Raw genomic sequence first — 16,304 nt, 5'->3', positions numbered from 1 at the left:
CTTGTAACACTTTGGGTCCTGAACTCCACTAATATGATGCTAATCAGGATGCTAATCAGGATGTCGTGGAAGTTGTGTTCACATTCCAGCAATAGCTTTTACTTTCTTTATACCAACTGCCATACATATGCTAGCTTCACACACTTTCGACAGGATATCATAAAAACCAGTGTTAGCATATATATAGACTTTACAGACTGTATCAGCATGCCAGATAGAAAGACAACGTGGTCCACAGACCAGGCAGGATATTATGGAGGCTGTGTTTGATAGTCAGGATGCTCGGCAGCCAGACTGTTTCCCCCGTGGACTCCTCAGGACAGATGAGGCAGCTGGTTGTCCTTCCTTCCTGCTCCCTCCTTTCATTTCACCACCACACATAGGCTGAGGGTGTGGGAGTGTGTGTGTGAGTGTGTGCTTTTGTGTGACAGACAAGAGTGAGTAGCACAGTCTTTCCTTCGCACTCTCCTTTATGTGATAGTTCATGTTATTTAGCAAACAATGCTGGCATTACTGGCAATTTTAGGAGCCATACGATAAAAAATAAAAGCTCTGTGTGTATTGTTTAGTTCTTTGATGTATGTTTTTTGGCTTTAAAAAAATTAAAATGAAGCATGCTTCTCTAAATACTATGATAAGGATCCAACTCTTCACAATAGAAGTATTTAAAATATTTAAAAAAAACAATTGTTAATCAAGCTGAAAACAAAAGGAAAAAATCTGAGAAAAACGACGAACAAAGTGAAAATATAAACTAAGTAAATGAATAAAACAGAAACAGGGACTGAGGACGATTAAGCCTGAGTACAAGCAGCAGAGGGAGATCACATGAGAATGCTTTTCTGTTTGTGTTGTATAAAAAAAGGGTGTATGCATGCACTTATCCTCCCGTCTAATTAGCCCAAGCTGTCTAGCCTTTTTTCTATGCGTGTGTGTGTGTGTGTGTGTGTGTGTGTGTGTGTGTGTGTGTGTGTGTGTGTGTGTGTGTGTGTGTGTGTGTGTGTGTGTGTGTGAGAGAGAGAGAGAGAGCGTGCATGCGTTGGTATATTTGGTTGAAGTTGTGACCTGAATCCTCAATTCATTTGGGAGGGAGGAGAGTGTGTACTAGAAGTGAGGGGGAAAGTGCAAGCGAGAGATGCCTTCATTTTCAACTCACCGCTTTGGTTCGTAATAGGATTGGGCTTCTCTCTCTTTCCCCTTTTTCTTTCTCAATCTCACTCTTTCCATCCCCTCTGCCTCGTGTTTTTTTTTCTCTCTGCTACTCCCATCACCCAGTCAGTTGATAATCCCACAGTTGTGGTTTGATTTCTCTTTTTTTTCTTTTTTTGAACCTGCATATGTGGGTCAACCACTGCTTTGGAGAGGTCAAGTGACTTCGTCACTTGTGTACATGTGTGTGTTTATGGTGTGGGTTTATGGTATGTGTTTACGCTCTCTAATGATTGGTGTATGCAGTCCCTCTGCACATGTTGTAGCATCTGCACTTTGTGCGCGCGTGCGTGCGTTTGTGTGTGTGTGCGTCTGCAGCTTTGATGTCTCTCCCTCTCATTCCCTCTCATACCATGTGTGTATGCCTGTGCATACATGTGTAACAGAGCCCATTTGTGAATAATGAGGCGTAGAGAAAGAGAGAGCGGGAACAGAGTGTGATATAACCTTTTAGGAATGATAGAAAATAAGTTGAGGGAAGGAAAAACAGTGGAAAAAAGAAAGAGAGAAAGAGAGTGAAAACGAGTGATTAAATTCCCAGGGAGCTAGCCTTTTAGCGTAATGGCTTTGTTGCCCTGGCAGAGGAGCTCTGAGTAGCTACACAGACTATGTGTGTGTGTGTGTGCGTGTGTGCGTGTGCGGGCGGGCGGACGTGTACATGTATATGATAGCGGTTGCATGTGCTACCATGTCCTGCGACCAGAGCTTGAATTAGGGCACATGAGGTGCCAGTATTCTCAGGCACAGCATGTGGCTTTTTACATAACTGCTACACATGACATGTGAAATCTATTTTTGTATTCAAATGTAAGCCTAAATTCATGAGGAACATATTTTAATGTAAATTTTTTTTAAATAATAAAATATACTAATTCTCATTTATAGTTGGAATAATGGTTAAAGGATAAAAGCTTTTCCGCCGAGCTAGCAACAATAGCAGTGTCGGTCTGTTGGTTCACCACTATCAGACTAACTATCACCACCAAATATCTCAACAACCATTGGACGAATTGCCATGCTATCTTTTACATTATGTCCATGGTCCCCAGAGGATGAATCATACTTACTTTGGCTTCTCCCCCGACTTTTCCTCTAACGCCAAAGTTTTCATATATCTTCTCAGATATCTCAACATCTACCAGATGGATTTGCACAAGATCGTTTCCAGACATGCATGGTTCCCACAAGACATGGGAACACAATGTATCCTGATGAATTTGTTGCTCTCCTGTATTTCCTCTAGCATTGGGATGCTAACGTATACCTTAAAGCACTGTTTTATAGCCTTACAGAGCTGCATGTCTCTAGACTAATAGTCTAATTATGTTTTTAGTCAGCTGTACAGAAATACATTTGAGCAGGTTGTAAGACCAGTTGAAAATATGTCTTCTAATGGTCTTAGGAGTAATTATTATAATATGGACTGCCACTTCCAGAATGTTATTTTATAGCTATGAAGAGGGGAGGAGCAATGTCATGACAGATCGTACCTTCTGTACCCTTGGTCTGATTTGCACTGCAGTGAGCAAATTAAGTGAAATGCTTTAGTTTATGGAGTTTGTGTAGTCTTATTTTCCTCCTCTTTGCATTCAGAGTCGATTTCCAACGAGGATGTTCTGGCTTTGTTGTTTTTGTGAGTACTGTACCTGCATTCCCCAGGACATAGAGGAACGCCATAAGAAGTATGACTACTAATGTGGGCAAAAATCAGATTTTCCAGTACTCCGTGTCTACAGGCCCAAATCAAGAACTGCCTGAGTCGTTACAGAAAATATGATACTTAACTGTGTGTGTGTGGGTGTGTGCGCGCTAATGTGGGTGTTTGTTTGCATGCCTTTGCATTCAGCTTTGCTACTCTGGCTACTTTGTGTCTGATTGCATTGCGGACGACATGAGTTTGAAGCCGTATGCAGTCTGTTAATGCAAGCTGGTGAGCTGGCACAGTGTGAATATGACTAATAGCTTAGTGTACAATATAGCCAGAGAGCGGGAATCTCACAGTTGGGGTTGTAGTTTTACAACCAACTACATCGAGATCTCTCTCTCTCTCTCTCTCTCTCTCTCTCTCTCTCTCTCTCTCTCTCTCTCTCTCTCTGTGTCACTGTCACATAGCCTATAAAGTTTCCCTGTGTGAGTTTGTGTGTCCAGTATGTGTATATGTAGATTGCAGAGGTGTATGCACCATGCATCTATGTCCTTTCATACAGGTGTGTTTGTGTGAAGTCATTGTTCGTGCATGTTCGTAACTGTGATGGAAACCCACCAATGTGTAAATGTGTGTGTGTGAGTGTGTGTGTGTGTGTGTGTGTGTGTGTGTGTGTGTGTGTGTGTGTGTGTGTGTGTGTGTGTGTGTGTGTGTGTGTGTGTGTGTGTGTGTGTGTGTGTGTGTGTGTGTGTGTGTTGGAGGAGTTGAAGTGAGCTGTCTGTATTTTTTATTATACATGTTTCTGCTGCCTGGTCCGCTGCCTATCTTGTATTGTTACACTGAAGGTTGAATCTGTGTCTTTGTGTGTCTGAGGAAGTGTGTCTTTTTTTTTGTGTGTGTAGTTTTGCGTGTGTGAGAGTGTGTGTACGTGGCTGCGTGTGTGTGTGCTTGTTGGTCTCATGCTGCTTGCTCTGCTTGCTCTGCACACAGCTCTTTGTACGTGTGCTCTCCTCTGCTCTGTTTGGATTGGTTTTCTGTGTGCCCTTGTTGCTTTTGTGTGTGTGTGTGTGTGTGTGTGTGTGTGTGTGTGTGTGTGTGTGTGTGTGTGTGTCTGACTGTTTGTGGTGGCTTTTGTGTGCGTGTGTGTAGTTGTATTTGTGTGCACAATTCTTAGAGTGCTTGTGTGCACGTGTGTGTGTGTGCCCCCTAGTGTTTTTGTGTGTGACCGTGTGTGTTTCGGTGTTCGTGTGTGCTTTGCTGCTCCCCTTTCCTCTCCTACTCCCTCTCTCTCTTTCTCTGTTTCTCTTCCTCTCCTTCCAGAATAGAGGGGCCATCAATCAGAGGCAAGGGGGATAGAGGCAGGGGAGGAGGAGGCGAAGAGGAAGAGAGCAGTTGGCTCGGTGCCAGGGAAGAGGAGCTGGCTCGCTGCCCAGAGGAGAAAGAGAAAGAGAGAGAGAGAGAGAGAGAGAGAGAGGGCGGAGAGAGGAAAACAAGACTGAGCAAGAAAAGAAAAGAGAGAGAGAGGGAGGAGGGAGAGTCTGGGAGTGAAGCAGGGCAGAGAGATAGAGCAAGAAGGAGAAAGAAATGAGAGAATAAGGAGGAGGGCAGAGAAGGAGAGCAAGGCCAAGTGCACTGAGGGAAAACAGAGAGAGAGATATACTGTGGAAGTTGGAAAAAAAGGTGGCGGAATAGAGAATGAAGACGGGTGATTGCACGGAGAGAAAGAGGAAAGAGAGGAGGAGGCGTGGGGGTTGAAAGAGAGGAAGCAGCAATGGCTGTTTTCATTGAACAGCTCTGTGCCTGCAACCCCAATCAGTGGGTGATTAGTGCGTCGTTGGCTACAAATATTTACCTTAAACTGTTCACAGAGGGGAGAGCAGTCCAATTAGAAAGCAGGGGACAGAGATAAGCTCCAGGATTGTGTTTGTGTTTGTGTGTGTGTGTGTGTGTGTGTGTGTGTGTGTGTGTGTGTGTGTGTGTGTGTGTGTGTGTGTGTGTGTGTGTGTGTGTGTGTGTGTGTGTGTGTGTGTGTGTGTGTGTGTGTGTGTGTGTGTGCGTGCGTGCGTGCGTGCGTGCGTGCGTGTGTGTGATATGTACACACCCTCTGACTCTTGGAAAATAAATGAGGGTTTTCTGCAGCCATGCACATGCAGTGCACAAACTGTGAGGCCTTGTATACGACATGACCCTAATCACTCCATGGCATGCGCACTACTTTTTTGATAAATGTGAACATCAGAGTAACTAGGCACTGCACTCGTCAGTGATGACGCAAAAAACGCTGATTATGATAATGTTTGCAGTTTCTGTTTGAAAAACGGATTAATCGATGATTAAAATAGTTAACATTAATTGTTTGATTAATCAGCTAAGCTTCACAGCTCTAATTGAGTGTTTATTATGGAAATAGTGAACGAGTGAACAAATAAATAATTTTTGGACTGTGGTGCATACACAGTTACACACACGATTTATGTACATTTTTTAAAGCATTTTTATTTATCCAGGGCAACAGTGGAGCCTTAATTTCTGGATCGCCAATGTTCTGAACATTACATAGGAAGTGTAAAGTTCAGAGCCTCAGCACTCTTCTGTCACCACAAAATGATGTTGTTTAACAGTCTTCCTCTCAAAGTCAAGTTGTCTGAGCATGCATCCTGGTTTTCACGTCGACATCATGCGTCACTGTGGCACACATTCACTGTGAAGTTGCCTGTTACAACTGGAGCCCTCTGCTGTCGGAGGTTAAGTGCTCCATCGCTCACTCTGTCTCCAGTACTTCCAAGGATTCAAACCAGCAACTGTTCCGGTAACAAGCCAGAGAGAGGTGCTAGGGATAGAAATAAAGTTGGAGCTAAAAGAGATGGCAGAGATTATTGTTGAGAGCAATTAGAGTAAGTAGAGGAGTGTGGAATCACACACACACACACACACACACACACACACACACACACACACACACACACACACACACACAGGCCCCCTCCATAAAGCTGGCTCGCTCAGCCGTAGTGGGACTCGGAGGCTGGCACAGCTGGCGGTGCCCGAGCACACTGGGCACAATCTCCCTCGCCCCGTGCCAATCTCAACCCACGCTCGTCACATTCAAATTCGCCAAGCTTTATTGGCAAGATGAACGCGGTCACCGTTGCTTGCCATCATGCTGGGAGACCAAATACAATGCTGATCTTTCACAGGCAAGTGTCTCCTCCAGTGTTCCAGCTCCAGTTAACTTTAGTGTCACAAGCGAAAAGTGTTCAAGGAAAAACGTGATCTTGTTTTCTGTCAATTCATCTCTCCTTTTGAGCTTGTCTGCATTCCTGGTCTTGATTAGGAGGCATTACATATATGCACCCTCATATACCACTTTTTACCTCTTACAAGCCTGTCACAATGCGACAGTTACACAACGCAGGATGCCTCTTCATTCCAAGCATTTGAAAGAAAATAGCTGGGGAGCAGATCTTACTCCAATAGGACTCCCTCAAGTCTAAAACAAGCTTTGTCTTTGTCAGAACAGTCAGTCGCTGGTTCATTATTTAAAGACACTTCACATGCAGAACCGTTGTTACACCTTTATTTTATGAATGAGCGTTATTATTTTCTTTTCTAGTCTACCCACCGCCTCATATACACCACCTATCTCGTCTTATTTCTACTTCAGTTAGTCATTTTCTACATTTCCTCAAATGCCTTTTGACAACCTTCAACAGAACAGGCAGGAACATGTTGCGCTTGTGCTGTGGGTTAAACATGTGGGTGGAGAGAGAGCAGTACTGTAGCAGTAGGGATTGCAAAGTAAGTGTAGGAGAATGAGTTTTTCCAGTCAAGAAAAATGTTGAATCAGGCCTCTTACGCAAAGCACAACTCCTGTCTTTGAATTGCATTCTGGTCTACTGAGCAGAGTGTTGGTGTAGAAATTGCTTCCTTGTTCTCTGATGGATTTCTGAAGGTTGAATGCAGATGTAAAATGTTGGGTCAAGGAAGAATTTATGACTGTGACACCAAATATGACCTTTACTTTGTGTGTTTAAACTTTCATGATTATAAATTATTGGATGTTTCTGCAGGAAAATGTAAAAAACTCAATAGAAATTCACGGCCCATTTCTTTAGCACGAACTACAACCTGCTGTAACTTCCTCTATTCAAGTTCCCTGTATTTCAAATACTTCTCTTGTGTTTTAGCATCCAGTTACTAACGCGTTTGGGATAGTGTTGTCACGATACCGGAATTTCTAACTGCAATACGTTGACAAATATGGATAATTGACATTGAGGGCATTCATTTTAGATCTCTATCAAAAGATACGTGTGTGTGTGTGTGTGTGTGTGTGTGTGTGTGTGTGTGTGTGTGTGTGTGTGTGTGTGCACGCGCGTGTGTGTGTGTCAACTCTCTTTCGGAGAGAAGACGGAGCGGTGGAAATATTCAATGTTGATATGCAAACATACATGAATATTTTTGCCGGCATCACTGTCTACTGTTCAGATACATGGATAAATACATGGATTTTTATTTTAGAGATCAATAATTTGAGAGAAAGAAAATATCTTATTGATTTAAATTAAATGATAAAATATATATATATATATTTTTTAAGCTATAAATCCCCCCCCCCCCCCCCCCCCCCCCCCCCCCCCCCCCCCCCCCCCCCCCCCCCCCCCCCAGACAGGCTAATATGTGCCACAGCCTCTGGAACAGGACAGGCTGTCCTTGTCCAGCATGTCTTCATTTTATCTTCTTCTCTAAACGTACTCCCAATTTCCATTGCTCCATTTATTTGTCTGTTTTAGAGAATCATTTGGGATATTTTTGCTTCTTTTAAATGAAAAGCTTTTGTGTTCTTCTTTGTCCTTCACCTATATTTCATCTCTGTTTCACTTAAAGCCTCTCTTTCTCTGTCTCTCTCTGTCCCCCTGCCAGTTGGCAGCATATCTGCCCTCAGGTGTTTATTGACCAGCCTCCCTTCTCTTCCTTTGTATCTACCCATCCATTCCTCCCTCCATCCATTCATCCCTCCATCCGGCCAGTCTCTGCCAGTACTCCCTGGTGGCTGTGCTTTGGCAGCGCTGTGGAACGAGACTGTGCCGTGTTTTTTTCTCTGACACCTGGCCCAGCTCACTTCAGCCCTATTATAAACCAGTAACTTCCTACCCAGTGTAATGGGCAGCCTAAAACATATGAAACATAGAAGTGGAAGCAAAGCATTAAACATTAAGAACATTTTTCATGTTCTTAATGTTTTCGGGTGGTACGTCAGTCCGAAAGGGAGTTTATTCAAATTTGGCACAAACGTCCACTTGGACTCAAGAATAAACTGATTTTAGATGTTGGTGGTCAGAGATCACTGTGACCTCACAACACATGTTGTTGGCCATATTTAAAGAATGTATTTGCTTATTATGACAATTTCACACAAAGCTCTAACAGGTTAAAAGGATGACGTGATGACATTTTGGACAGACATGGATGTAAACTGCAACATGACTGTTTGGCAGAGGCAAATAACCAAGAGTTGGTAATTCTAGTTTTTACTTTATACGGTTTTACTTTGTGGGATTTAACATTATTCATCAATTCATCAACACCGGGGGGGTCATTAATCAATTAATGAATCACCTCAGAACATTTTTGAGTAAATTTAATTTATTTCTGGATGTTATTTTAGCTCTCAAGGTCGTGCACAGTGGCTGATTTTTCTTCTGCTGTAAGCTTGTTCTTACTGAGAGCTGCACTGAATGCGTTTAATGCGTCCACTTAATTGAGCAAAAGCTTTCTTCGTACTGTTTGCTTCTGCTGCTCTGTTATTGATAGTTGTGTTTTTTTGTGTAGCTTTCAATCAAAGTTACAGCCACCTTTCAGACAGGAAACAGTAAATGGAAGCAGCTTCATGGACACATTATGTTCAGGTAAGCTCTGTCCTATGCTGTCTGATTCTGACTTATGGTCCAGCATCAGTCTTGTCATATTGGCTTTTATCTAAACAGAACTGAGCCAGGCCATCTGAATTTATCTTTGGCCTGAGGACAATCTGTTATTCGATAGGCAGCTTTATGGTTTAGTTGCCGAGATGTAACTGAGGGGAGGACAGCTGATTCAGAATAAATAATGCTGAAAAGAAAGTAAATGAGGGCATAAAGTTGAGTCAAGCAGACACAAATACTGTAGTCTTTAAAATAAGTGAAATCATAAATGAAATCAGCAGAAAACAGCAGTAATGAGCTAACTGTTGTAAAAACTCACCCTCCTCTGTCTCTGCTCCTCTCATCTCTGTTCCTTTATCTCGCTGTCACTCAACTCTTTATGGTCAGCACACACGTACTATACATGCATATCTTTCCAAATACACTGAGGAACTTAGGCACAACCACACACACACACACACACACACACACACGCATACATTGACACATGTATGATGTGATAAGACTGTCTGTCCTTGGAACAGAGCTGTGTGTCTGGTGATAGCCAGTTTATGAAGTCATGATGAGACTGGTTGTAACTGACAGGCTGGCGGATCGCGTGTGTGTGAGAGTGTGTGTGTATGAGAGAGAGAGAGAGAGAGAGAGAGAGATAGATAGAGAGCCTTTGCATGATGGTGTATACAGCCCTGTCAGTCATCGCATTGCCCTCCATCGCCACTTTGCTGTCTTTCTCTCTTCTTCTCCAGTATCTCCGGTTGACAGAAACACATATAAGTGGGGAGAGGGATAAAGAGAGAGAAAGCAAAATAGATATAGGGAGTAAAAATGATTTTAAAAGAAATGTATATGGTCGTGGAAATGTTTGACAGCAAAGTAACAAAGAAAAAAGAGACGAGAGCAACTGATGTTAGAGGAAGGAAAAGGCCAGCTGCGAGAAGGGAGGGGAGGATAAATTAAAATAGAGAGAAAGGGAATAATTTGGAAAAACGAAAAGATGAGAGAAAACGAGACAAAGTGAGTAAGGGAGGGGGAGTAGGGGGAGTAGGGGGAGAATGGGAGGAAGAGGATGAATAGGGTAATAATGGCTCAGTGTGAGAGCTGTTGTAGAAAAAGAGAGAACGGCTGAGTGAAGAAGAGAACAAAATGAGGCTGAGGGCACTCAGACAGATAGAATTAGACACACCGCAGAGGTTCGGTGTGTGTTAGTGTGTGTGCGTGTGTGTATGACACACACTAAGACACACACCGAGAGAGTGTGCGCTTATGTTTTTAGGTGTCCATGTGTGCAGCCACCCGTATTCTGTGGATGGTTACTAGGTTTGCCTCGAGTGTGCTCGTTGTCTATGTCTGTGTGTGCGTTTTTATGGGTTTTTACGAGTTTGAGGAAATAGACGCACCGGACAGCCGGCTGTGACAGGTGGAGAGCTTTAAAGAGATTTTTTTTCTGCTTATTGTGATGTGTAATGTGTGTTCACTCATAAGTGTGTATGTGTGAGAAGGAAGAGAGAGATGGAAGGAAGACTGAAGAGCGTGTGAGGCCGAGCTAAATGAGAGTGTGATGGTGCTAAAAGACCCGAGGATGACTGGAGCTCTAATGCTGCCTCCATCCTTCCTCCTCTGTCGTTCACTCCCACATGTTCCTTCTCTCTGTCTCTTGTTTTTCGCTGACAGAACTCATCCCTCATTTGAAATATGTTTCAAAAAGTGTTTCATATGCTGTTTTTTTATACAATATGTGACGATATGTGATGGTAATATATCCTTTTCTCTCCCCTTCTGCCTCTCTCTCCCGTTTCTCTCTCTTTCCATCTCAGGCGGAGATTGTCAAGCGTCTCAGTGCCATCTGCGCTCAGATCATCCCTTTCCTCTCTCAAGAGGTAAGTCTCACCACTGCCAGACACACTTAGAGATAAACACAAAATATGCACACACACATAATCAGGAGGTGATTATTCACACCCCAGGCCTATATCACATTTTCTTTGCATTCAGAATAATTAATCAACCAGAATACATAAAATTGCATGCGGAGCAAAATATAAATTCAGAAGTCCTCATTATATTTTCAAAAGACGTTGATTTTAATTTACGTGTTCAAGTTGAATAAAGTGTAAAGAAATCAACAGAAAAGTCGCCAATGCATTGCAATGTGTTACTCGACTACTTCAGCAAATATTTCATGTTAAAACGTTAAATTGTTGAAAGAAATGTGTTCATTCGACTTTATTTTTTAATTTTGAGGCTATAGTTTTGCATTTCATCCCAATTATTGCAAGCTGCCTCAATAAGGGCCCGTGTCCACCAAAGTGGGCTTTTTTTTTTCCCAGCTGAAAAAGTCAGGCTCTCTTCTGCGTCGTGTTGTTTTCAGCCGAGATGTTGTGGTTGTGTCTGGTTGCTATGTTACGGGATATCTGCGTAAGTACAAGGGGCGGCACGCGGTAGAGTAGCCTTATTATAATATATATATATATATATATATATATATATATATATATATATATTTATATAATTATAATGAAGGGAAGGCTGGAGCACATAGAAAGAGAGGACGTTATTTTTATATTATTAGTAGTCATTTCTTCTCCATTGTTGTTCAGCACTCACACATTTGTGACAGGCATTTTTTTGCAGTTTGCCTTGTCTTTTTTATTGTTTATAGGCAACCAAAGATCCATAAGCCATGAATTGTGCCCTCCCTAATAGTCAATAGTACAGCTTAAATTAATGCAACCAACTTACTGGAAATCAAGTAACGCACTAATCTGCCTCTAGGCCTCCTGCTTTGTGTTCAGATCATGTTAACTACGGTTGGTAAATTAAAAATTCACCACAAAGAGAAAAAACTAATGACGCTGGCTGCTTTTCTGTTCTGACGTTTTTTCAATTTTTTGTATTGCTCTGACGGTGTGTGTGTTTGTGTGTGTGTGTGTGTGTGTGTGTGTGTGTGTGCGTGTGTGTGTGTGTGTGTGTGTGTGTGTACAAACCTGCAGACACACTTCTTTTTGTCTGAGGGCGTGAGAGTGTTAGTGTGCACTGCTGCCTGGAGACATGAAGGTCACAGTGCTGTCAGGTTGTTCAATATTGACACTGTGTGTGTGTGTGTGTGTGTGTGTGTGTGTGTGTGTGTGTGTGTGTGCGAGCGCTGTTGCACACATGCATATTTGCGTTTGTGTGACTGATTACATTGGTATTTTGTGTAAACAGAACTGAGATTTTAGTTAGTGTAACTATGAGTGTGTGTGTGTGTGTGTGTGTGTGTGTGTGTGTGTGTGTGTGTGTGTGTGTCCTTTCTGTCAGTGTTTGCGTTTTGTGAATGCGTGGTTGCCCAATCCGGACATTTCTATTTACACACCCTGTACAAGCAGAGTTTGGTTGTTCTAACACCTTTTTCTCAAGTTTGGTTGATGTAATGATTCCGACTGTGTGATATCTGACTGTACATGCAATATGCATTGTGTTTACTTTACACAATATACTGTAACACACAGCAGAGATCGTAAGGCAGTGCAATCCTTATGTGTGTGTTTATTTGCCTGTTTGTGTGTGTGTAGCACCAGCAACAGGTGGTCCAAGCCGTGGAGAGGGCCAAGCAGGTCACCATGGCTGAACTCAATGCCATTATCGGGGTGAGTCACCTCCATTCATCTTGACAACACAGACACACATCTAGACAAACACACACGCACACATTAACTAAGGACCAATCTGACCATGATGAGTCAGCTGATCGGTGAGTCATTCACGTAAGCATCACTCAAGGTGTTTACATTTGCTGTTTGTTTTTTGCTTGTGCTAAATGCAGATTGCAGGTATATTTAGCCTTACAATTCCTCCGGAGCTTTGATAGCATGCTATAAATTAACGCGGCTAATGGACGATTTCAAAGTTGTTTTAAAAAAACGAAAATTGGCCTTTGAAGGATTATTTTTTTGATGCATCTGTGTTTAAGCATTCTATATCCCCTAAGAGAGCCAATCTGTTAGAATCAGATGATAATTGCATTAATTTCTGTACATATTTCCGATGAATCTATTGTGGCAGAGGCAAATTAGATGCTGCATCCTGTAGTTACCAATGTCATATAAAGATGTAATGAATCACCGTTCACGATATAATAGCTGGGGAGCAACAATTTTTTAAAGCTCCCGGCTGATATATTTGCACTCGTTAAAATATGTTAACGATTTGGAGTAACACTGGTAAACATGGTAGCGTTTGCTGTGTCTCTTATGTGGGCGCCCTCCTCTCAAATATGTTTAAGGAGAGAAAGAAATGGTGATTGTTATGAGATCAGTCAGCTGTAATTGTCAAAGATCTTATCACATTACTGTCTACTTACTGTAGGTATGCACTGCTTTAATTAGTCAGTATTCAGCATGATTTCTGTTAGATACTCTCTGTGAACAGCTTACAAAAAAAACGACACACATAATGTAACAAAATACATACCTTAACCACACTGATATCATTTTTTTATAATACTCAAAATACACATCTGACCATGACCTACACATGCTCGTCTGCACATATATGTTTTAACATGAGCGCGCGCACACACACAACACACACACACACACACACACAGCCAGACAGTGATGCTCCTGAGTGCCCTCGTAGACGGGGCTTTCCAGAGCTTGTCAGAGCGCTGATCACATTACTGTCTACTTAAAGCCTTTTGTTCCTCCCAGCACCACAAACACTGCTGTCTCTGAGGTGTGTATGTGTGTCTTAACACACCAGCTTGACAAAACAACACATAAAAACATCATAATGCTCCCCTCAGGATAATAGCCTTCCTGTATCTGTAGCTGCTCCTTTGCTCCCTTCTCCTCGCTCTATCCGCCGTCATCCTCTTTTCCCCTTTTCTTTTTTGTCTTTCTGTTCATTTTCTCTGTGGATTGTCTCATCTCTCCTTTTGTAATCTTTTATCGTTCTCTTCCTCCGACTATGGCCCTGTCCTAATTCCTCCTCTCTCATTGTTTTTGGCGACGTCTTATCTTTTGCTCTCTCCGCTGCACACTTTCCCTCCCTCTTCCTCTGCTCATTTACCCTCTCTCTCCCTATCTTCTCCGCTCTGTTCATCTAACTCTCCTTCACTTTTCACTGCCTCCACCATGATTTCCCTCTGTTCCACTTCCTCCCCATCATTTACTCTCTGACTCAAACATTTTCTTCCCTCTCTTTTACCCACTCTGTGTTTTCCCCTGGCCTCTTTCTCAATCTCCCTCCTCCTGCCTGTCCTTCATAATAAATCCCATTCATCCCCTCACTCTTTTCCCCGTCTCTCCTTCTTTCTTTCAGTCTCCATCTCCTCTTCCTTTACTTTCTCTGTGTATCCTGACCATTTAATTTCCTTCTCCACATCTTTCCTCTTCCTCTTTCTGGTCCTTGGTGTCCATCTTTCTCACCTTTTTGATCCACTAATCTCTTTAACATCCTATCTTCCTTCATCTTATTTTCCCCTCTCACTGTTGATCTCTCCGTGTGGATTTCATTTCATTCAGCGGCTCCCTCTCTCTTATCTCTCTCACCTCCCTTTTTCCAAGCACAAACCCCACTTCCCCTTTACTTTTCCTTCTTCCTTCTCCTTTGTTCTTTACACTTTCTAATGCTTATTTTCTATCCATGTCTTCTTTACCTTGATTTTTTTCTAACCACCCACCCTTTTGTATGACACCATCCCTCCCCGCTCCCTCCTTTCCCTGTGGCCACAGCAGCAGCAGCTCCAGCACCTGTCTCACCATGCCCCCGGCATCCCTCTGACGCCACACCCATCAGGCCTCTCCCTGGGGGCGGGGGGTTCAGGGCTTCTTGCGCTGACCGGAGCCCTGGGGGTCTCGGCCCACCTTGCCTCCAAAGATGAGCGCAACCATCTTGATGCTGAACATCTCAGAGGTAAAGAACGGTAGACTTTTAGTCCTTCATGTTGTCTCCAAAATGAGACTTAAATGTTCTGGCACATCTACACACATAAAATAATAATAATAATACAAATATTGCAAACAAGATTCGGCATCCGAAGTACGCCAAAACCTCTTTCCTCTCAAGAAAATCTTCAAGTGCTGCTGATTGTTCTCCTTTTAGGACTTTTAGGACTGTGGACTTTGGTCAATATTGCCGCGCGATTGTGGCTCCAACATAAAGTACCACATCAGCTGCAGCCATCTTGGGTGTTTTAAAAAAATGCCTCAACCTCTTTATAGTTATTGTCACAAACACGCCCAAAGGGTTGTGATTGGCCCGTCAGATCTCATGTTGCTGGAAATCTGTCCAAAGGGGAGGGGGACCAGATGCATCTGCCAGAGCAAATAAAACACGACCTTGCAGATTTGCCTGGTTCCCCGGTAAGATGTTTTCGCCCTTTTAGCCCTAAAGTACATTACAGTTGCAGTGCAGCAAATCCGTGTACTTGCTGTTGTTACGGGTCAGTGTGCACAAAAGGCTTCATCATTGAAAATCAATTACACTATTGAACGTGTTGAGAAGATGTTTAGCGCGTTCAATACGGGGGAGGTATGTAACAGACTCTGGGAAATCATCCAGAATAAAAACATCAGATATCAAACATCAAAGAATAATCTTATGTTTGTATTTCTGTACGTACATGTGAGCGTTGTGTGTGTCTCAGTGTAATTCATTACAAACTGGAATTGGCACAAAGCAGCAGTGAGAGAAGCTTTGACAGCTACAGAATAAAAAAAACAATACTTTTTTTTATCATTTTAGACAAAAAATGTCAAGCAGTCCTAAACATTGTTTGTGACTGGCAGCTTTTGTCTAATTTTTCACAGCAAGTCTCCTTTTGGTCTGAATTTGAACTTCTTTGGTTAGATTGCTGTCATAATATGGACAAACATATTCCCGGCACTTGTGTGTGAATGCAAGAAAAAACGCTTTCTCCCTATGAACTTTCATTCACCCCCATAGAATATCTTATCTTCGCGCTCTGTTTCAGGCACCAAGTCAAGAGAGACTTTCTCATGAATAAACTGAGAGCTAGAAAGAAAAAAAGGAGGAATGACTAAGAGCAGAAAGGGAGAGAGATAGAGAGATCAATGTGTTCATATTGGCGTGCTAAGCAGCTGTGCGAGAGCTCGTCTGCAGCTGTGTGTGTTTCTGTTCTTGCATATGAGAGGAAGAATGAGTGAAATGATAGTGAGCGTTGAAAGAGGCAGCATGGGAAAACGGCGAGCTTTGTCTGGAGAGAGGGAAAGATAGAGAGGAGACAGGAATCATATTTGTATCTTTATTAGAGGAGCCGTCGTAGTTCAGCCTAACCTTGGCTGACTGGGGGACTGTTGTTGTTATTATCATCAGGACTGACGTCAAACTTTCTCTCCTGTCCTCTTTACTCCTCTCTCCCACTTTTTCCTCTACTCTGTTCTCTTTTCTTACCTTTCTCCGTCCCATCCCAGAAGGAGCACCCAGCAGGGTGAGTAGTTGTGTGTATGTGTGTACAGTAAGTGTCGTCTACACCCACATTTGTGTGTGTGTGTGTGTGTGTGTGCCTGTGTGCGCGTGTGACA

The 16,304-nt window shown here is 42.8% G+C and overlaps 1 protein-coding gene across 2 annotated transcripts in view; it reads left to right on the top strand.

Moving 5' to 3' along the window:
* The window catches only part of tle2b (TLE family member 2, transcriptional corepressor b), a 74,122-nt gene that overhangs the window by 38,322 nt on the left and 19,496 nt on the right, over positions 1-16,304 (top strand). Inside the window, exons 5-8 of one of the 2 annotated variants that reach the window (XM_076087836.1) lie at positions 10,593-10,655; positions 12,330-12,404; positions 14,496-14,673; positions 16,194-16,210. In XM_076087836.1, coding sequence (XP_075943951.1) covers positions 10,593-10,655; positions 12,330-12,404; positions 14,496-14,673; positions 16,194-16,210 — 333 coding nt within the window. Of the gene's footprint in view, positions 1-10,592; positions 10,656-12,329; positions 12,405-14,492; positions 14,674-16,193; positions 16,211-16,304 lie in introns of both variants that reach the window. The other variant, XM_076087835.1, reaches the window with a different exon arrangement.

Source organism: Anarhichas minor, unplaced genomic scaffold (genome assembly GCF_050575085.1).
Source record: "Anarhichas minor isolate MPS153535 unplaced genomic scaffold, ASM5057508v1 ptg000010l, whole genome shotgun sequence".
In the NCBI taxonomy this organism is placed as follows: Eukaryota; Metazoa; Chordata; class Actinopteri; order Perciformes; family Anarhichadidae; genus Anarhichas; species Anarhichas minor.
Note: the sequence above shows the minus strand (reverse complement) of the source record. Positions and strands in the feature narration are given on the sequence as shown.